General features: G+C 41.5%; 1 protein-coding gene across 1 annotated transcript in view; it reads left to right on the top strand.

Moving 5' to 3' along the window:
- The window catches only part of TSPAN4 (tetraspanin 4), a gene marked incomplete at its 3' end in the record, with an annotated part of 208,036 nt that overhangs the window by 111,597 nt on the left and 73,654 nt on the right, over positions 1-22,785 (top strand). The window contains exon 2 of the mRNA XM_082000000.1: positions 21,145-21,336. Coding sequence (XP_081856126.1) covers positions 21,145-21,336 — 192 coding nt within the window. The remainder of the gene's footprint in view (positions 1-21,144; positions 21,337-22,785) is intronic.

The raw sequence follows: 22,785 nt of genomic DNA on the forward strand, positions 1-22,785 counted from the left end.
CTTCCAGAAGGGAAGTAAAATAAGTATTAGAAGCAAAATCAACAATAGTGAAAATACAATAGGCATATAACCACATGATTGTTTCCTTCTTTCTCTCTCCCTCAAAGAAAAGGGAAGGTGAGCCAAGGGTGGGGTGAACAGACTCTGCCCTGCTGTGGGGGAGGCTTGGCAGCCTTCTGGGCCCTTCTACTTTTATAGTGACCAGTAAATAATCATAAAGCGCTTGAACACAGTGTATTTTTGTGCAAGTAGGGTCTATAGTCAAAAATGACAAGAATTTTTGTGGTGATGGGAGTAAAAAAAACTTCAGAGGAGCCAGACTGTTCAGTTGTCTGGAGACATTTCTACATCTGAAAAACAGCCCTACCAGCTGAAAATGTCTGCAATGGCAGGGGGAAGAAAGGCAGGCCTTCAAGCAGTTTTCTTCAGAATGCTCAAGGAATTTGTCTTCAGCGTCACCCTTTTATCTTTAAAAAGGTTGATTTGAAAATACTACATAGTGGTATTAGGATCGCGAAGCATTGCTAAGGTTAAATGTCTGGTACCTGAACCAGAACTCTTTGAAATCGGAGGAAGTTTGGGAATGGCACATGGCCATGAAGGGGGCAGGGAGTATGGCCCATGAAGGGGGCAGGGAGTATGGCCTGGGTAAGGACACACACACATGCACAAAAAAGTATGCTCTTAGCATGCCTCTTTAAAAAACGTGTTTAATCTCAGTAATAAAATTTTACAGTCGGAATTTGCATGTCACTGGTGGTATGCCAGTCAAAACTAAGGCCTCTGCTGGAGAGTTTTGCAGCATGATGCAAGAGAGACCTGAAAGTGGCAATGTTAATTTTTCCTCCCTTCCTCTCTTCATAATTCAATAATTCAGTTTGAGGCACAATTGGTGAAAAGCACCAAAAAGCTTTGCTCATACTAGTTCTCCCTGGCCAGCTCAGATATGCTGTTTGTAAGTGTGTCAGTTTTTCACACCTGCTTTGAAACAGCAAAGGAGGATAATGTGAGAAAATAGAGCGCGCTGCCTTATTGTTTCCTTTTGTACAAATGCTTGGGCTAATCCAAGCAGGAGTCTTTCAAAAGGCAAAACTTTATCAAGAGCCAGCCTCGCCGTCGCTTTTATGCTTGGTGTTATAAATTGGACCTCTGTTCTGGATTGATATTCTTCATGAACAAACTCAGAAATTGGAATTTAAAAACAAAAATAGGGATTCAATTATTTTAGCTTCATTACACTTCATGCTGCTGCTGCTGCTCCTCCCCCTGGAGAGCACTGGAGAGACTCTCTTGCTGTTTCAGACTCTTCTCATGTACAGAGTGCGATTCTATGAGTTGACCGAATTTTCCAAATCACTGATCTTGCTGCAAATGCTCTGCTGCCTTCTTTCTGGCTTATGTGCAGAAAGTTAGCAAGTTGTATGGAATTGCCAATAACTCTTTTAATTGAAGACCGTGACGGAGTCTATATCTTGCTTTTCTGTGTTGCTAGCTGCTATGTTCCCTAAGCATTGGGTGCAATACCATATGGGTATGGTACCATATGGGAAAAGGTTCTGCATGTTTGCATAACTTTGTAGAAGTCTGTGCTGTTTTGTGGGAGCTGGATTTGGCTGTGTCATGTGACTTACGCTTTTAGAGAATTGAAATACTTTAAATTACATGACAGATTTGGCCAGTGAATACCCTATTAGGAGTATGCTTTATAAATCACATGCATGTGAATAAGCATGTATGAGAGCATGCAGCTCGTTCTTTTTTTTGTTGTAGTAATTCTTTTTCCTTTCTCTTAACTCCTGTCATATCATGTGTGGCTTTATCTGACGTGTTTTGCAGCGCAGACAGACTTAAACTAGTTTATTTCTTTCCCTCTTATCTGCTCTGCCTGACTGCAGGCTTACCCCATTATAACACAGACAGCAGAGACCATCGGTAGCAGATTAGGATTGGATAAACGTTCCTGAGCACATTCAAATCCTATCACAGACCCCTTATAAAGCAGCTCTAGACCCAGGGAAGAGGCATTTCATCGATCAAAGTCTACCTAGTGAGGTCTAAACCTTGTGGTCTGTATGTATATTAATACCACCACATTGGCAGCTTTTCAGTAAATCTAAGCAGAGAACAGAGTGTGTGAATGCAAAAAGTCTTTCACCAACTCCTCATCTGCAGTCAGTCCAGAGAAGAAATCATGGGGGTGGAAGGCGTGAGTAACACCTATGTGGAATTTAGCTGTAAATACCGTGCTTGTAAAATAAGCTCTGACTTCAGAAAGGTAGAAGGCACATCTTGGTGCAGAGCATTATGTGCAAGTGGTTCTTCCCTCTTGCTGTGCTCATCTGGCATCACATAGAAATCACCTCCTCAGAGCTGAACGTGTTGAAGTGTCTCAGATGGCCCAGATGAGGCTGAAATTGCTGCAGATTCCCTCTATATGCTGTCTGGCTGGTATTTTTCTCCCAGTCTACACCAGAAGGACTTTGGCTGCCCTTGCATCAGTCTGTTTGCTGTGGGACAGGTGGTGGTAAAGCCACTCTGGCCCCCAAGCATGAGCTTTGCTATAGCCAGTGCCGTCAGGAACAGAATGTAGTAAGCATTTGTGGAGGTGCACTTCTATGGTTGGGGCTGGATATTGCACAGGATGCAGTGGAACAGTCTTGTAATGTCTCCAAAGCAGCTCAGGGATAATAACTTTAAGGCCTGGGGACAGGCAACAAGCACTCTTCGGTCAGCACTCCAGCCGCAGAGCTGGGACAGCCTCCCAATTCCCTCTGGCCATCGCTTCATGAAAGGTGATGCCTGGGGTTTGCAGAAGAGTTTGGCACTTGTTTAACTCCATGTCCAAATGCTTCTGCCTTAGCTTCTGGGTAGAGCTGTTGTATATGTCAATATTTTGAGAGGCACCTGGAGAAATGTTTGGCTTTTTTCCTGCTAGAGCCTTGAAGAGTCCATTTTACAAAGGAGAGCAATAGGGAGGCAATGTAAAGAGAGGAGAACCATTTCTCATTGCCAATGCTGAGCATTTCTCCTTTTCATAGAAATGTTGACACTATTTAATTCTACAGTTCACGTTGGCAACAGCAATAAAGTCAGCGAGCAGATGCTTTGCAGAGAGAAATTATGTCTCTGCCATTGGTTTTCTTGCCCTATAGCAAAGTTTTATTGTGAGTCGATTGGGTCTGTAATAAGCCTGGTTTTCTGAGAGCCGCTCTTGGGTAGGAGATAGAAAAGTTTCGCTGTGAGCCTTTTGTCCCCTTTGTCAGAGTTAATTTCCCATTTCTAGCTGTCTTTAAGGTAATGGTGTGCTTGTTTAACAAAATAATTTAATAGCTACGGAATCTGAAAGTTTTACTTGTCAAAAGCCCTGAAGTGTGTTCAGTATGCTAAGTGCCAGGTGTGTTGTGCCATTATCACTGGAGTTTGGGGATGTTCTGGCTACTTGTAGCCCTTGCAGACTCACTGAGTGCTTTGCACTGGATTGTGCACAGTCACTTCTGAAGAAGAGGGTCTTGCTGCAGGGCAAGCAGTTTCCACTCTCTAAAATCTCTTCTAACTTGCCTCTTTTAATGTGTGAGTTTGTGCAAGCATGTCGAACATGCATAGTTGTGCTTACAAAGCTGTCAGGGTAAGCTTGACTGTGCTTTCGTTGGGCTTGGGAGAGCAGAATGATATTTTGCATAGAAAGCCTGAAGAGAGCTGACTTTTGATGCAGCATTGAGCTCACTGAATACTTTGATCGCGGCTCCTTGAAGGTCCTGACAGAAGTATTTATTTAAGTATTTTAGAAACTATCTCTAGCTGCTTGCACCAGCCCTAGCTATTAAAGATTACAACTGAGGATAATTATTTTTTGTAAGAACTAGTTTTTATCAGGGAGGACTAATACACAGCCCTGGTAGTGATATGCATGTCTTGGTGGTACTTTAGCACTTCCTCATAATCATTCACACTAATGCTGCCCAACTGAGCAAATCCCATGGCCATTTCATCCAGATAAAATGGAGAAGATGGATGAGCTTTTCACTGCCCCTGGAAGGCTGACAACAAATCTTGGATTCATCAGACCAAGGAGAAAGCAATTACCCAGACAGCAGCTTGCGGATAGCAACTTTCTCCCTTAAAATAAAGGGGCACAATGACACCGTATTTTCATCAGCTCTCCCTGTGCTGCTCCAATGAAGGGAAGGCAGAGGCTAGATCTGAGAAAGCTGCCTCTTCCTGCAGAGCTTTCCTCTGACCTTGCTCTTTCTAAACTTCTTTTTTCTTTGTTACTCTATGTTCGTCTGCCTTGAATGCACTTTATTCCCTGACACCTTGTACCAGAATGACATAAAGACAGACGTTCTCTTAAATTTCATGCTGCCTTGGGCAAATTCATGTGCACTGGCACTTACACTTTGTTTCCTGCTCCATCACAGGTTGAAATCCAGCATGGAACAGCTCAGACATGGGATATAGATGATGCAAGTGGCATCTGAGGGAAGTAGTTTGGGATGGGAAGAGAGGTACTTCATGAAAAATGAGACCGTGCATCCCACATCTGGTCACTCAGAGTTAATGTACCTGAACCCAAAGAGAGTGCAGCAGCATGTCAGCAACTGTGTAGAGAGTATCTTTTCCCCAATAGTTGTGATGTGGATGACATGAATAAGAAGACTGTTAGCAAGTCTGTTTGTCTTGGAGGCTGTGTGAGTGAAGTAGAAGGATGAATTCCAGATCATGGCATATTGTTGGATGTGCAGTATCCAATAGCTTGGATGGCAAAACCCCACAGAGTGTGAGTGGGTAATGCCTTTTAGTCTCATGTTCCTTTAACTAGTCTGGAAGTTTCGTAGCTTTCTGGTTTGGTGGGAGGGAGATACCTTTCTGTTGGTTTTCTCTACCAAGTGCATGCAAATGGTTTCATTGAGTTTCATTCCCCCTCCATAAGCAAATTGGAGACCACAGTCATTGATCAGAAAGTAATTTTGGTTCCATGAACACAGAAAGCCTTCAAATTAGGGGCGAATGCAGAGCTCCTGTAGAATAGCAAAAATTGCTGAAATAGCATGTCTCAGGGTGAAGGTCAAGGGAACATTCATCTAGATCACTGAGTGATTAAGTAGTTAAGGAAGCTACTAGTAAGGCTATTTACTCAAGGATTTACCTTCATGTTTCTCTGTTTTATCTTTCCACTTTCATTTGAGGACTCTTGTTCATCCTGCTATGCTTTTCTCCCTTGCAGTATTTCAGCCATGTACTTTTGATATTTGTCTTTCTCTCTTGTGAGAGAGGCAAGTGGCAACTCAAACTGTTAGAGAGCTGTGGGAAAGAGAGGAGGTGGACTGAAAATTGAATGCTTTTTTTGGCTGCTTTTTGTTCTGGCAAAAGCCACTTGCATTAGAATAGTTCTCAAGATGTGCCACATTCCAGGTAAGATCTCATCATTCTAGACTAACCACCAAGCATTACTGTTACTTGATAGGCGAAGTTCACTTGCCCTTGGGAGAATGAGAGACCATGCTGGAAACAAAATGCCAGAAAAAATACTGCAGTGAATGCCTCTTGGGGATTCACTTCATCATCTGAAGGTGAGCTGTTAAAGGAAGGCTCCAATGACAAGAGCTGTCTGTCCCTTTGGTGGTGTTTCGCCTGTTAAATGGTTAATGGCATGGGAATGGAGACTGCTGAAATCATCTTGAGACATTCTCTTGTTGTTGAGCTGCTCGTGTACAATTTGAGATCAGTCATTTAGCTTTAAGTGGCTAAGGGTCATTAATTATGAGCAGGTTCTCTACAGTACAGCTGCAGACTGTAAGTGGCCTCATGATGAGTTATTAAAGAAGACTTTTTCCCTTGATTCACAAATATGATTTTTAGCCTGAACTTAACTGAGAGACTTCATACTGAGAGTCCCATTGCCGCCTTCTGCCTTCCTATCCAGAGAAGCTAGTTTTGTAGTTAACCCAAGAATATGGTTCACTATCACAAATACCCTCTTGTTCTTGTTTGGATAAAGTTATGCTTCTCAATGTTTGATTTTCTTTGCTATCCCACTCCCATGACTGTCTCTGATAGTCAGACCTGTCCCACCCAGCACAGACACATTGCAACAGTCTCTGCCCCGAAGCTTGTTTATTCTCTTGCCTATTAAATTTGCATTAAATTCCACTGTTTTTTTGGGGGGGACATCCTAGAATTAGTACGCAGCCTGGTGTCACAAGGCCATTCCCTACATTTCAGCTTTTTGCTGAAGACTGTAACTTGTTCAATATCTTTATCGATGATCTGGATGAGGGAATTGAGTGCTCCCTCAGTAAGTTTGCAGATGACACCAAGCTGAGTGGGAGTGTTGATCTGCTGGAGGGTAGGAGGGCTCTGCAGAGGGATCCGGACAGGCTGGATCGATGATGGCAGAGGCCAACTGTATGAGGTTTAATAAGGCCAAGTGCCGGGTCCTGCACTTTGGCCACAACAACCCCATGCAACGCTACAGGCTTGGGGAGGAGTGGCTGGAGAGCAGCCTGGCGGAAAGGGACCTGGGGGTGCTGGTTGACACCCGGCTGAATATGAGCCAGCAGTGTGCCCAGGTGGGCAAGAAGGCCAACAGCATCCTGGCCTGTATCAGGAATAGTGTGGCCAGCAGGAGTAGGGAAGTGATTGTGCCCCCGTACTCGGCACTGGTGAGGCCGCACCTGGAATCCTGTGTTCAGTTTTGGGCCCCTCACTACAAGAAGGATGTTGAGGTGCTGGAGCGTGTCCAGAGAAGGGCAACGAAGCTGGTGAGGGGTCTGGAGCACATGTCTTATGAGGAGCGGCTGAGGGAACTGGGGTTGTTCAGTCTGGAGAAGAGGAGGCTGAGGGGAGACCTTATCGCTCTCTACAACTACCTGAAAGGGGGTTGTGGCGATGAGGGTGTTGGTCTCTTCTCCCAAGTAACTAGTGATAGGACAAGAGGAAATGGCCTCAAGTTGCGCCAGGGGAGGTTTAGATTGGATATTAGGAAAAATTTCTTCACTGAGAGGGTGGTCAGGCATTGGAACAGGCTGCCCAGGGAGGTGGTGGAGTCGCCATCTCTGGAAGTGTTCAAAAAACGTGTGGATGTGGCGCTTCAGGACATGGTTTAGGGGACATGGTGGCTCTGGATTAATGGTTGGACTTGATGATCTTAAAGGTCCTTTCCAACCTAGTGATTCTGTGATTCTGTGATTTATATTTGAAAGCTTTTTATTTTTCCACCTGTGGCAATACACCCTGTGGACATTTCAGCTTTGTCAGCTTGACTGTTATTAAGCTGTAATCATTTATCATTATTGGCAATGATTTTATGTCTCTTTTTTTTTTTTCTTTTTAGCAGGTATTGCAGAACATTTATTGGTAAACTGCTGTGAACATGCAAAGACTTAAGATCTATAATTTATAAAGCCATATTTATGTAGCAGTGCTTTATGATGGAAGGTTGTGCTGAGAAAGTGTTTGAGATGATGGTTTATTTTTAGATGAGCCAGTCATCTTTGTTTCCATCTCATTTCAGGTCCCAGCACAGAGTAATTGAGGATCTGCAGAAACCCAAAAGCTTTTTCCCCTCTAATGGCAAGAGAGAGTATGTAAATAAAACTGACAAACATAAAAATGCAATAAACTACAACTGTTTCATGAATTTATAACATGAGGGGGCAAAGTAATAAAAAAAAAGCTATAAATTTGTGTCAGTCATACTCCTTTATTAACAGCTACTAAGCAATACACATAATGGGCAGTGCAAGAATGTAAGTATAGCTGAATGCTTTCCATGACCATTCACTGGAAGGGACTTGCTAAGCTGAGATAATTTGATTCTTCATGCTCTCTGTGTGTCTTTGCACACACATGGGGTTTTAATATCTATGCTATAGCATGTTTTTATCATAAGGAAGAAAAAAAGCAATATGTAATTTTATTTAATAAAGGTAGGTGAGTTAATTACTTCAGGGAGGATTCTGAAATTTCATGACTTGACATTTGGAGCAAGAATCACCTTTTCTGTATTTTAGGTGACAAGGCAAAGGCAAAAATAACTTTTATGCTTAAGTCTATGCTGTTTGCTCTGGCTACCCTACAATCACTGTGTAGAGTAGGTTTGCCAAAGGGTGATTTGTCCCGGATCCATGTTCTAGGACAGGCTGGAGTGAACTTTGGAGATGGCTGTTTCTTTCCAGTGATGAAGGAGCAGTCTGGGCAGATGGATTTGATCTGGGATCCAGGTTGCCCTGACTCTAGGCATCTGGGTTGCTATTGCAGTCAGGAAAATTCTGATCAATGCTATTAATGGTGTCTAGGGAGCTATTCAGCTGACCAAAGGCAGGCTTAGACTATGATGAGCTAGCTACACTGATTTCTAGACACCACTAATAGCATTGGCATCTAAAATTTGGTGACCTGTATCCCACCCTACATGTCTAAAAGTTGGTTGTATAGACCTCAAGTTAGAAGAAATATTTGCAATTTTTCTGTGGTGTATCCTGTAGCATTTGACAAAAGAAGATGGAGTCTAGTCCAGAAATCTTCTGCAGTTCAGAAGTTGCAACAGTACTTATATGACCAAAGGGGTACTTGTAGGTAGCCCTTAGTGTAAGCCCATGGTTTGGACAGTCCCAGTGGGAATGTTTATACCTCTTTTTACTTTCTAGTCTTTGCACTCATTTCTGCAGATCCCTGAAGCAGAAAAAGCAAAATAAAATGTGAAAGCAAGGGGTTCTGTGGGCTCTTCTATCTGTACGTTGCAATGAAGCTGCTGATCACAGGTCTGTTTCACTAAATGTGTTTATTCCAAAGCATCTGAAATGCTTCTGTAGCAGATATTTGATTGGTGATAAGAAAAGACTGTAATGTTTCCTTTGGGGATAACTAGCGCAGAAAAAAAAGATTATTTGAGGTGGCAGCATTCATTACTGATGGCATACTGCCCATGCTTGGAAGTGGCTTGGGATACAGGCAATTGTCTATAAATAGAACTAGTAAGAGTGCAGAAAAGCCTCAGATGTGCCATTGCATAGCAAAGCCTAATATAAATAAACAATCATTAAAAATTGCTAACATAAAACAAGGGAATAATCTTTGCTTTCTCTTGTACTCCCACCCAATTAGAATAGTTTTTTTGACAAGGCATTTGAACTATTGAAGTGAGAGACGCTATTCCAGTCATAATGCTGGTTTTGTTACGAGGGACTGCTTACATGGTATTGTTAGGCAATTGTGATGGTAGTAAATACTTGTTTGCCTGTACAAATATTATTAACAATCCATTAAAAATAATCCATGAAAGATTCAGAACATGTTTTGCTCAGCTTTCTGATGGTGTCCAGTGAAAGAAGATGAGCTTTGTGATGTGAGGCTGCTTGCTATTAGGGTGTGATTATTGCTCACAAGTCTGTTATTGATCAGGCGGTCGATACTGAATGTGGTAGAAACCCTTCCTATAACATGTGAACTGCGTATTGATGAGACTGTTTAAAAAAGACTTCTCATTAAAAGCCAGTTGTGGTGTACAAGTTTAGTCATTCTCCCCATCTCCGTGGAAAGCTAAACCTCAGAAAAGGAAGGTCTTGCTGCATCTTGGTGTATTTCACATTTCATCATTAGTGTTGCTATTTCTGGTATGCTTAGCTATCCACCATGGAGCTATGTTTGCATTTGCATCTTGGATACCCCAGTTGGTGTTGGTGTTTGTTGGTTTGTTTTAATACAGGAAAGAATATTAAGATGGTGAGTGTTCATTTTGAATGTAAGCTCTTAACAGCAGTCAAGGGGTTAAGTTGCATCCTAGAGAGTAATTGGTTTTCACTGTGAAATGTGGCAGAGAGGCTGGGAGTGGGGGGAAATTGCATTGGAGCGATCTGAACCAGTTTTTCATTGCACAATTTTCTTGAGGCCTTCCACACCCCCACCTTGTACTGATGTTGTTTTCTAGTTCGTTTTATTCCCAGCACTAACCGTGCACCTTATGTTACTTCTAATGGTTGATGCTGTAGTGTTGTTATGATATGGACTGGAATGTGTCTTTAGCTTTACTGGAAGCGTGAATATGAAGAAGTTTCTTAATAAAGAGCAATTAGAAGGTTTTCATGCCTGTGACTCATTCAGATAGGAGGGTTGTGCTGGAGTCGTGTCCCACAGTTGAGATATTGTGTAAAAGTCCTTTTTTTTGCTTTTCCAAAACCTTCCTGTCCCTGCTGGGGCTGGGCTCAATTCCTGAGCAGGGCTTGAGCCCCTCAAAGAGAGAGTTGGGTGTGCCAAGAATCAGCATGAGAGTCCTGAGCTTTTTGGGAAGGGACTTGGAGAATGGTGGGAAAGGACTTCCTGCGATAGGAAAGATGTGGCTGTCCAGGTGTTGCCAACACCTGGTCAGAAAAAGCGGGTCACAGGCACAAGTGTCTATGATGGGACCAAGGGAAGGGAGTGCCGTATTGCTGGTGTTCCCCCTGACCCTCACCTCCAGCCCTCTGCTGACAGCTGGTAGGTTTAAGAGCCGTATTTGATGGTGGTCTTATATATCCTTGTTGACACTGTTACTTGTTATTGGCTGATGAGTGAACTTCAGTAAAGGGGAGGGGAGAATGTTGCATAACTGCGTTGCTGCTGGTGGAATTGGAGAAAACCTGTTCTATCATGTAGACCATATGTTTGCAAAGAAAACCAATTGCTCTTTGAAAAGGTATTCATCAGGAAAATTAACTATAAACACAGTGGAATACGTCAGCAGGATTTAGGGCCTGGGGGAAGGATGCTCTTAAAATCAGCCTCAAGATGTAGAGCCAAACACTTTAGTAAAAGCTACCTGCCCCCCATTCCAGGACTGAAACCAGAGACTCGTTTTGTGATCTGACTCAACTTCCATAACTAAGCTCAATTTCTGCCAGGGTGCATTGTGGGAGATTCTTTGTACAGGCTATTTAATCAAAACGTGGTTTGTATTGTCAAGACTCATATTTTTTTGAAAGCTTTTGTGAGGGAAGATATCAGCTTTAGCTGTTGTAATTTTTTTTCATAGTATCAGCAGTTTTCTTTTTTAGATACACAACTAATTTTGCATTTCAACTATAGTATCTATATTCACTATGGATGTTTCTGTAGCAACCAGCCTTGTGGTATCTATGTACCTTTTTGGATGGATTAAACATGCAACATAAAAATGTTTTTCATTGTATTGTTCTGCAGACTGTGCCTGTTAGCACATGTTTTTAGAACTTTTTGAGTAGTGTGAAATAGAAAGACCATCTCTGTCTTCTTTGTACTCCTCTTTATCTTTGGTGTTTATATGACCCTATCATCATCTTATTTCACTACCTCTTACTCTAAGCTCATCCAATGCTTTTAAGGGAGGGAAAAGCACTAAAGACACAAAATAATCTGGATTTTATCCAATGCAAGAAATCTGTGGTACACCAGGAACTGAGCTGTGGCCTCTGGATTTATTATTTGATGCTCATTATCCTCAGTTTCTCTCAGCGCCTTACCAAATGGTTTAGATAGAATTCTCTGTCAACAATCTCCTTTACAGAAATCACAGTTTTTGTGTTGCGTAAAAAAAACGGATTTTGCCATTTTATTTACTTATATTGCTTTCAGTGTTCAGTGCTGTGTGTGTGACAGCAGGTGACCAAAATTGCATCTAGAACTCCAGATCTGGTCTTTTGCCAGTATATGCTACAAAGTCATTTAAAAAGTGGTATATTTATATATGGACTATATTTATATATGGACTATTATTTATAGGGACTGCAGAGCACACTGTTTTCTTCCATTTCTGCTTCTTTTTAAGAAGATTTAACTTCATTCTGATTCCAGACCTCATGCATGTATTCCTCCTTACAATTGTATCGATTTCATTACAGTCATCCCAGATGGATTTAGAAATGACAGGACCAGATGAAAAAGCTTTAACGCTTTCAATTTGGTAGCAGTTAAAACTAGAACCTGACAAGAGACATATTCCTTTCGTTGTTGTGTATTCATCCCTTTCCTTCTTCTAACTCATGCATTTGCTCTGCATTTCAGTGAGTTGTCATTAAGTCAGTACTTTACTTGTAACCCTTAATTTGAATTAAAGTTTAAGTAAGTTTCCAAATTACATGCTTGTGACAGTAATAATCACCATTTTTTAATATTCTGTGATCATGTTTAATCTTTCATCAGCAATGCTGCCTTAATAGGTCATCCTCCCCTTTTCTATTTCAGCAAGTTTTTGTGTCCTCTGTGATATGACTTTGCAGTATGGGGCAATTAAGTGCAGTACAGAAGTGACTAATTAAAGTCAGTGGCAGTTAAGCACATGCTTTAAGTGCTTTGCTGGATAAGGATGGGATTGAGCACACATTTAAGTGTTTCAATGAATTTTGAGCCTGTGAAGGGAAAACATCACTTTTAGATTGGGTATATTAACTCATAAATGTTGTAGTTCTGTTCTTTTGTAACTGTAGTTGATAGATAACTATGATTTAGAGGAGCAAGTGCGTAGGAGAATGCTGCCTATAAAACAGCAGGGATTAACTGAATGACTTTTTATTCACTTTTCTATTAGCAAGGTGTCAGCATGATATTCTGTCTTTTGACATCTTCAATTGTCCCCAGATTTACTTTAGTTGTATGGGACTGCAATTTAGTGGTGGAACTCGGGTGGAGAAGAATAATGAATTTCTTAAGGCTTAAGCTCTTGAGGCTCAATCCTCACCAGGGTAACTGGAAAAGCAGCATTTTATATGTTTCCATTATTGACACTATGAAAATGAATGCCCTTCTTGTGATGTTTCTTTGCCCACACAGAGCTCCCAAGTCCTGTTTGTAGACTTTCTAGGCTTGATAAAAATGCTCTTGATATTTGTCAGGCTCCTGCACTGGGTGCAATATCCTAAAACAAAGCCTATTTATAGGAGAGAAATGTCTAAAAGGAAGGAAAGCAACAACATGAGCAACTGAAGTGTGTTTCTTCGAACCTGTGACAAGACTACAGTGCGGTAGAGGGCAGTGAGAGTATGAATCCCAGGGTGCCATGCTAACAGGCAGGACACGGGTTAGGATTGTAGCCCTCGGCTGCCCATGCGTGTGTAATGGTTGCTTGCCTGTCATGCAGGATATGAAATTCAGGCGCATGGAAGATGATGCGTCACGTCTACTTTGAAATAATGCTGAGTGCTATACAATGCGTTGCACCACTGACAAGACAGTGGTTTGTAAAGGAGGGGCAGACAGCATGTTAATTAGCATGACATTCAGGCAGAATCTTTGGCTGTTGTTTATCATGGTAGTAACTGATCAGTCATGCTGGTTGACACCAGTGGGGAATGTAGGCCTGCAACTCTTGGAGGAGTTTGGCTGCTGCCCATGTGTATAACAGCCCATGTTGCAAGATGAGATTTTTGTATTTGAAACTAATTTTTTAGCAAAACGAAAAATATGGGATGGCAAGGCCAAAGAACTAGTTTCATAGAGCTTTTAATTTTTAATCACTTATCTGCAGACCTGAAGAGATTGGCATTTGAAATGCTTTGTGCTTTACTCAGTTGGACTCTTTTAAAGCATCTTCCTGTAAGTCGTAGAGATATTAGTGAAAGAGTTCAAAAGTGGAATTAGATGACACCCTAACAAAATAAAATTTTGGCTTGACGCAATATACCACAATGAGTAGATGTTCTAAAAGAAAGTGTTGAGTCTGGGAGTAGAGCAGCATCAGTTTGCAATGTGTAATTTGATGTGAGAAGTACATCTTCTCTTGATATGCTCTACTGTTGAAATCACAAGTCTCAACAGACTTTTGAGGTCTATCCCAAGACTCAAAAACCTGCAGGGTTTTATTTATTTAAATAAATAAATTTAAGGTATATTTATTTATTTAATAAATAAGGTATTATTTAAAAGGGAGACTTTTCTGCTCTTATGCTTCTCTGAGAAGACTTCTTCAGGGGACTGTGCTGAGTCAGCCAGCCTGACAGTCAAGGTGCTAAAGATGTGTGGGTGGAGTATGAGGTGGAAAGGACGTGCTTGTATTCAACCAAGTTTTAAAAGGCTGCTTAGTCCTTAGAGTGGGAAACCAGGGATACTTTTTACAGTGATCTAGAGGATACTTACGCCCAGTCCTCATTGATTTTTTTTTTTTTTTTTTTTAATGCAAATTATGAGACAGCTCAAGTGCTCTGGAGTGATGACAGCTGAGAATTTGCTGGCAGCTGTCCAAATTCCATAAGCAATACTGAAAACCTGGGCCATGGCTGCAAGAGCAGAAGGCAGCACTACATAGGAGAAGCAAGTGCACATGTGTGAGGAGCTGAAGTGGACGTTTCTTTACTCCGCTTCAGAAATGCAGCTAAATAATTTAATTTTTTTTTTTTTGTTAAAGTACCATAGCGTAAGCACTGTGGTGTTTCTAGTTTAGCTATTGATTGCAACAAGAAGCTGTTACACGTGGGCATAAGTTCTAGGATTTCCTTGCAACTATCTTTTATCAAACCACAAAGAATCTGGTGGACTGGGTGCGTAGAGGTTAGCAGGTCTTACTCCAGATTTTCTAAAGCTTAGAGAGAAGAGTCTGGGTAGGATCCCTATGCCCATTGGAAAAGAAGCACAGCTTTTATAGGCCCAGTGGATCTGTGGGAGAGAAAAAGATTTTTATTTAGTTGCTAATTACATGGCAGATTTCTAAATTTTGGGTTGAAATAAGATATGCTTTCCTTAATAGAAAAAAAAGAGTGTGACATGTAGGCAAGGAGAAACAGGGACTTAAACTCTTCGATTGTTCTCTGTATCCATAATCCTGTCTCTGAAAATAGGCTGATGCCAAGCAAAGCAAGCAAAAATCAAGTCAAACTGTAAGCGAACATTAAAACTAGGGAGGGGAAGAGGGTGAAGTAAGGAAAACATGCAAATACCCATAATGTTGAGTTTCATCTAGCCGAATACCCTAGTTTTGGTCATAGTCACTCAGGGACACTTGGAATATAAGAAAAAAACAGAGATAACAAAGCACGTTTTTACCAGCTGCTGCAATTAATGGTTTGAGGTCTTTCCCTGCAAGGGCTGCATGCAAAATACAATTTTTAATAAATGCTAGGATGCCTTGCTCGCCTTTGATTTGTGTAATCCCTTTTTGAACCTGCTTGTATTTTGACATTCACAAAACTCTATGGCAATGAATTCCAGAATTTAATTAAATGTTTTGTGAAAAAGTACTTGCTTTCATTGGCTTTCAACCTGCAGACCAAATAACATCTAGCTTTTTTTATCTCAAGAAAAATGAATAATGATCCTCTATTTACCTTTCTCATCCCACATTGGTGTTTATGGACTGCTACAATTCCAATCTCTTCACTCCTAGGAATGTGGTCCCTACTAACTGATCTTTTTACAAGTATTTTTTTGTGGTTCTTTTTAATTTGTTGCTAAAAGGACACAGCTCAGATCATGACCATTTTGGATGTGGTTTGTGCATGTCCTTCAGTTCTGCACATGCATGCATAGCTCTAGAGACTCAGTACACTAAGGGTAGAAATGTGCTTTAGTTCCTCATTTCCTCCATTTAACTTTCCAAAATCAGAGACACAAAGCGATTAAATTTTATACCATCTTTATTTGTTAAATTTCCATGTACCATTGCATATTTATAAAATTTCAGACCTCTGACTAGCAAAAGAAATGCAGCTTGCAGTACACTGAGGTGATAATACTAGTATATGTTACATGAGCTCTGCTAAAGTGTCCATCCATGTGGTGGGATACCATCTGCGAATTCAGTCATCCTGCGTACTGGCAGTCAGTAGTGGTAGTGTGGTGCAGATGGACGTCTACAAGGTCTTTAATAGTCTAATGGCCATGAACTGACAGCTTGAAGTGGCCACCAGGATGGTTTCCACTCCTTCCTCCAGGATAGGCAGCAGCTACACTGACCAGTTGTTTGCATGTGCTTGTATAGAAAGTTGAGGTCTCTGCATTAACACACATGCTTCTGCTTTTTCCATGCAAGATTCTTGATTCGTTTGGTCCTGTTAATGTATATATGTACTCCATTTTCACCTGTGTGTCTAGTTGAAAGGAACAGTAATTTAAATATGCCTTGCATTACAAGAACACTTGCTGGAAAATGTTCACATCACTACTATTAATACTTGGATGTTGATTTTTCCATTGTATACTCTTACTCCATAGTTAGAGGGGGAAGCATATTCACACAAGAGTAACTGGATAGCAAGTGGGATTGAGAAAGCCCTTCTAGTTTAAATATGTGGAGACGGGTGGGAGGAAAAAGCCTCCACATGAGTTAGTTGAAATACAGAACAACTGGTCATACCTTCCGCTTGGATTCTGTTATCAGTGTATTTTTTAATACATGAGGATTTTTTTTATCTAAAAGAGGAAGTATGGTGGGTAGAACCTAATCAGATACAATATGAGAAGCCTCAATTAGATGCATTTTCTGTGTAATAAAACCAATAAAAAATCCACTTAAAGACACCAACACCATTATCATGAACCATGAGGCAGTTTCTCCTGCAGTATTTTAAGTGCATAGCTGTAACTTCAGGATTATTTTCTCCAACAATATGCATATATCCAGGGCTATTTGGGATTACTTTGTTTACCATACTGTAAATCAATTCTAAATGTATGCACCGAAGTCTGAATAATTTATTTTCTAGCCCATTAGAACAATTTGGAGGATCTAATTCTGTAGGCAGCTTTTCTGCCAAAAGAGCAAGTGCACACGTGTCTGTGTATCTCTTGAGGAAGGACAGACTGAATCTATGCTTTTAGAGTAAGATACCCGCATTACTGCTTGACTGCTGCATAAATGCCTGTGAGCACTTTGTCTTGAGCAGAATAAACTGATCCTTCCACAGCCAATTGCAAAGTCCAGGGCTTGCAAGGAATCCACTACTCATGTCTCTGTACTTGTGATTTTGCAACTGAGGCACAGACAGCCTATTCCAGACTTACACTGAAGTCTGTCCTGGAACAGACTCTTAATTCAAATCTTTGAAGTCTTAGGGCTATGACACTATCCCTTCTGGTGTCCCACTGTTTTGGCCTTAGAATAAAAGATTTTACGCAAAAATGCAACATTTATTGGGGAAAAAAAAAAAGTTAGAGGAAGCTGCATTTTGTTTCAGATTTTGCCATGAGCTGCCTTGCTTGCAAGAGAGTGGATTATCATGAGCAATTAGGCAAATAATGTGTTAAACATTGCACAAGAGAATGAAAAAAAAATGCCATTGTCAGTAGCCTGACATCTTTGAGGGGGATTTGCTTTTCTTTTTTAAAAAGTCAACTCTGTACTTACCACATGGAGTCAATACAGATTCATTTTTGGCTGCCAATAGATCATGTTCAAGCTGCAGACTTCTTGCTAATCTTTTTGTTTTAACATTTCCTCTTTTAACCATGACAGTTTTCCTGTTTGCATGAAGCCCCCAAATTGTCAAGAATAGCCCTATTAATGGTTTTGGTTTTGTTCATTTTCACATCTCGGTAAGGCCTGAAAGCGGTCAAGACTTACCATCTCATCACTGTTCTTCTGGCTGTTTGGCATGAACAGGGACTGGGGGTGTCCTGGTTTCAGTCAGGGCAGAGTTAATTTCCTTCACAGAAGCTAGTGTGAGGCTGTGTTTTGGATTTGGGATGAGAAAATGTTGATAACGTGCTGATGTTTTGGGTTGTTGCTAAGTAGCCAAGGACAGTCCAGCCTCTCGTGCTGGGCTGCCAGCAAAGAGGCTGGGGGTGCACGGGGAGCTGGGAGGGGACACAGCTGGGACAGCTGACCCGGGCTGGCCAAAGAGATATTCCCTACCATACAACGTCATGCCCAGTATATAAAGCTGGGATGAAGAAGAAGGAAGGTGTGGAGGGGATAGTGTAGGAAGAGAAAAAGTGGAGAAAAGTGAACATCATAGATAACTAAGTAAAGTTATCTGTAACTTAACAGCTCCTTAGATACCAAGACAAAGAAATCAAAACAGACAGGCATCATAAAACCAACTACAACAGTTTTGTCTTTGCTCTGACCCAGAATAAATAAATGTGATTCCTCTGATCCGTGAGTCTTAGACTGGGAATTAAGCTGCTGTTCAGTTCAGAATGGGGGTGGGAGGTTGGGAAGTGAGCTTTTTGAATGTTTGGGAGCAGGACATATTCTGCTATTGTTGGAAAGGCTCCTGTGGCACTTTTCGTGGGTCTTGGCTCCCTTAAGCATTTCCTTACGAGATGCTTGGCTGTTATTCTGGTCAGTGGACAGGGGCTACAGGTGTGCTTCACTCCTAGGCAGAAACATGGCTTTAACGAGCAGTTTAGACTAGAGTTAAGGGCAGCTTCTTTTTCCCAGGGCCCGATGTGACAGCTTAGTGACTTTATTTAAGGACTTTGAGTGGACATTCTGGTGTGGGAAAAGGAACAGGGCTGAACTAAGGTGGAGCAGCCCTCACTAGTGTGTGCTGACATTTCTGAAGTAGCATTTCGTGAAATCCAGTTTGAGCCAGATGGTTTGATGCTCAAAGGATCCCTTTGTGCGTTTCAGATTTTGGTTAATCAACCTAAGAAAGAGCTGTGCTTTATCTCTGAAAAATAGGAAGATAATAAGCTGCTAGAGAGCTTGACGTATATTAGAGTATCTCTGAATCAAGGGCAATGTAGTGAGATACTCCTGCTGACCAGGATCTTCAACTGGCCTGAAATACTCAGACCTCATCTAAATGGGTACAACTAAAGTCACAGCATTTTGCACAAACCATCTCCTGGTTTTATGATGTTTTGTGCCACTGGTGAATTCCCAGTTTCCACAGACAAGAATGACTTTGGAGGGAAAAGTTGCTGGAATCAAATGTCCTAATGGCAGTGATGTCTCAAGTATTATGCATTGTACATCATAAAGAATTTAATGGGTGATGGAGGAGCAGGTGAGCAGGTCTTGCCTTTACCAAGCGCAGCAGTGTCCTCAGCAAGACCCACCTCCCATAATACAAATGATAGTTGTAGGTGTCAATATCACTCACAGCAGTGTAGCAACATGGAGAGCACGAAAGGTGATGAAACAAGCTGCCTCTTTTGAGTGCTGTTGAGTTGCTTCAGAACAAAGAACTGAAGATAATAGCTAAACATATTGCAAGGTGATGCCCCTGCTGTTGCTGGGCATCTGCCTTCGTTAGGCTTAATTTGGCCATTTGTGTGGCCTCACTGTGCCTGTGGCTTCAAGGCTGACTTGAAGGCAGAATGTCCACCAGGCTGCAGAGGCAGAAGCGTGGTTGTACTTTCCATCCCGTTCCTTGGCCAGTTTAGTGCTATTCCTGATTGTATTTCAGTGCTCTGACACGTTCAGTTTTAACGTGGGTGTCTGCCACCTCTCCTTTGATGCTGTTCTGTAGTCCAGTAGACCTTCAGAGTTTTATTCCTTTTCTAGGGAATTTATTCCTAATTTTTTTCAATTTTTTTTTCCTTGGGTCATATTGATAGCTTTTTTAACCTCATTTACCCTAAATGATTTTCTATGAGTTACCTTCTTTAAGTATGCTTCCTTCTCTTCTCCCCTGGTTATTCTTCCATCATTTTAGACCATGTTAAAGACCATGGTCTGTAAGTGGGCATAGAGGGGAGGTATTTCCAGTGTATATGGTCAAGGCGTGGACTGCCCCTTCGTGGTGCTTGTGGAGGGTACTTTGCGAAAGGGTGAATATGGTGATATGGGATGCCTGTACATGAAAAGTCTGCCTTCTCTCAATGGAGACATGCAGATTGAAGCAGCAGAGGTACATTACAATGCGATATAGTTGGCTCCTTAGTTCTGAACAAAATAGACCGGTTTGCAACGGGACTGAGGAGTCCTGCCTTGTGACACAACTGCCTTTAATGTCCCTTATTGAGGGGGCATTCAATGACATGCAGAGGCACCCTTAGGAATTAGTACTGAGAAATTGCTTTGGCTTTTGTGTTTCTCTTCTGTGTTTCGTTTTTGAGGCTTAGCTCTGCCCCAGGATTAGCTCTGTCTTTTTCCTTCCCTGGTTCATGAGCTGCCTTCTGTTCATCCACTTTATGCAGACATTTAATTGATATGCTCCTATGTCTGGCTTACTACTCTATGAACACAATTTCTTTCCTAGCCTTTAATTGATTTGGATAATAAAGTGCAATTATAAAACTCAATAAAAATTGGATATTTTAAAGGGAGAGCAGGAAAGAAAGAAACCTAAGTGATGCTCTGCTGTGTGACTGTATAATAAACGCAAAATCTCCTTTTGTAATTCTGTTTAATTGCTCAGCTTTACTCAGATTGTTACAAATCTGCAGGCTTTCTTGCAATTATAAGCAGCATGCTTATAAATATTTGTGTTTTTTAAAAATTCCTTGTGTATATAATAATTGTAAATTCTCTAGTTTTTGTGGTGGCTGCTGCTGCTGCCTGCATTGGCATCCTCCCTTCTCCTTGCTCACATGCCTGGGGAACCTGTACTACTGCTCCCCTCTCAAACTTTTCCTAAACCAGCCAAGTCCTCTTTTGAGGATTGAATTACCAAACCAGTGGCCACATCAGGAGTAAATATGTGTTTGGGTTTTTAATGTTACGAGAGGATTCTACATCCTTCTCTGGCCCCTTTATACTCTAAATGCTCTCTTGTTTCCAAGGGAGACTAGACCTTGGGCAGGACTAACTAAGAAGAGGTGTGAGGTGTCCTACCAGGGGATGCTCTGGCAAGATTTGTTTATGGCATGTGCCAGGGATGGGAGGCAGTGTATTGGGATGGGAAGAACAGGGGATTGAAAGTGCTTCAGCCATTCTGGGCAGCTCTCTGAGGTACCTAAATAGGATATCCCTTTTGAGATCTGAGTCTTTGGGAATTTCTCCTTTACTCAGGGTCTGCTTTTTTGCTAGGGATGAAGGGACCTCATATCTGAAGTTTTGTCTTGGATTTAGGACATATGGGTCTTTTTCTTGAGTGTTACATCTTACTGATGAGTTCCCCCTCTATAATTTTTTTTCTTTCTCCTTTGTATTCCTTACTGAAAGTGTCATAGGGAGAGATAATTTCTTACTAGGTGTGACTGCTGGGTTTACCCCAGCAGAGCAGTTCTACCACTGCCATGTTGTTATGGATTAATATCTGGGATTGCTTGGATGTGATAACTGAGTTTCTTTGTTTCTTTTTATTTTCCCAGTTGGGAGGCTGTGGAATCCTTGGAGTAGGCATCTGGCTGGCTGTTACCCAAGGGAACTTTGCCACCCTCTCCTCTTCTTTCCCGTCCCTGTCAGCTGCCAACCTACTGATCGTCACGGGGACGTTTGTCATGATCATTGGCTTCGTGGGCTGCATAGGCGCCATCAAAGAAAACAAGTGCCTCCTGCTGAGTGTGAGTATTAAGCTGCTATGCCGTTGCAATGTTTGCTGTCTTAAGCTGCTGGTGCTATTCCAATGCATGTTAGTGTCCTGTATTTCAACAGAAGTGGCTCACTTGACATGGATGAGATGTGATCCATGTTTGAATTGGTCTTTGATAGCTCTAAGGAGCTGCTAGATCATTCCTGACTATGCTTTTAACCTGACCTTGGAGGATGAGACCTGCAAGAAAGGTTAGCAGTCGTGTAGGTTTCCTTGAACCCCTCAGAGAAGAGGGAGAGGCTTGTGAAGACATCTTTTGCAGTATACCCTTGAATTCTTTTCACTCAGCTTTGGTAGCTATCTATTCCAAATGTCTACCCTGGCGGGACTGATGATCTAAAGTCCTGGGCAGAAAGATCAAATGTAGGCAGGAAACATTGTAAAGAGGTTGATTTTGTTTTAAATTGGAAATTAATCCTTCAGATTTGGCAATGCTGATTTTGCCAATCATTAACTCTCAAAAGGCTGAGATGTCAGGAAGTAAAGGTCGCAGCACAAAGAGACTGCTGTGAAATCAAAGATTAATAAGGTGCCAGCTGTCCATGGCTTAACAGGAGCCTTGAGCCACATCCCTAGTGTATTTTATCAAAATGTAATTTGATGCCACTCAAAACTGAACTTCAGAAATAGTGAGTGTCTGCTGTAGTTGGTGTTAGTGTGTATTTTGGGTCCTGTTCAGCTGAACACCAGGAAGTGAGGTGGTCTTACTGCTCAAGTCCAGGACTTCATTGTAAGGTTCAGCAAACCTCAGAGTGAAGTGAAGCTGGGGTTTAGTGGTGATTTCTTTGTAAAAGGCTGTTCCTCACATATTCTTTTTGTTCCCCTGGAAACTGAGTCAAGATGCACAGCCCCCAAGAAAAATTCAACCTGTAAAAATCTTTAAGTGATTGTGAGATTCCGAACCTCAATAGAGGACTCTTTCAAGACCCCTGCCTTAATCAGTTGTTTCTGCTCATTTTTAACTAGTAAAAGTCAGGACTAGTCAGTCTGGGCTAGTAAGGGCTTTGAAACTAAAAAGAACAACATAGATTGAAATTAAGGCAATTTTGTGAGTGGAAACTTATATTGGGAAGGATGAAGTCAGAATCTGAGGCTGAAACTCCTTGACAATTTTAACAGTCTTATAAATACCTACTTTGTGGAGGAAGTGTCTGCCTAGCCAGATGTAATTACTGGATTACAGCATCAATGCCAATGCAGCAGGAGTCCACAGGGTACTGAGTCTAACGGTATAGCTTACATATGCAAAAATATGTGGTATATCTTATATATGCAGAATCACCTATTTTGTGCTTTTTTGATTAAAGTCCTAGCTCATGTGTGACCAGTAATGAGCAGTGTCGTCTTATGTGTCAGGATCTGGCAGTCAGTCCTCAGTACTAGAAGAGTTTCAGCTTTCTATCTTGTATGGTTTGTTAGC

The sequence above is a fragment of the Phaethon aethereus genome (genome assembly GCF_964289735.1).
Source record: "Phaethon aethereus genome assembly, chromosome: 5".
Taxonomy (NCBI): domain Eukaryota; kingdom Metazoa; phylum Chordata; class Aves; order Phaethontiformes; family Phaethontidae; genus Phaethon; species Phaethon aethereus.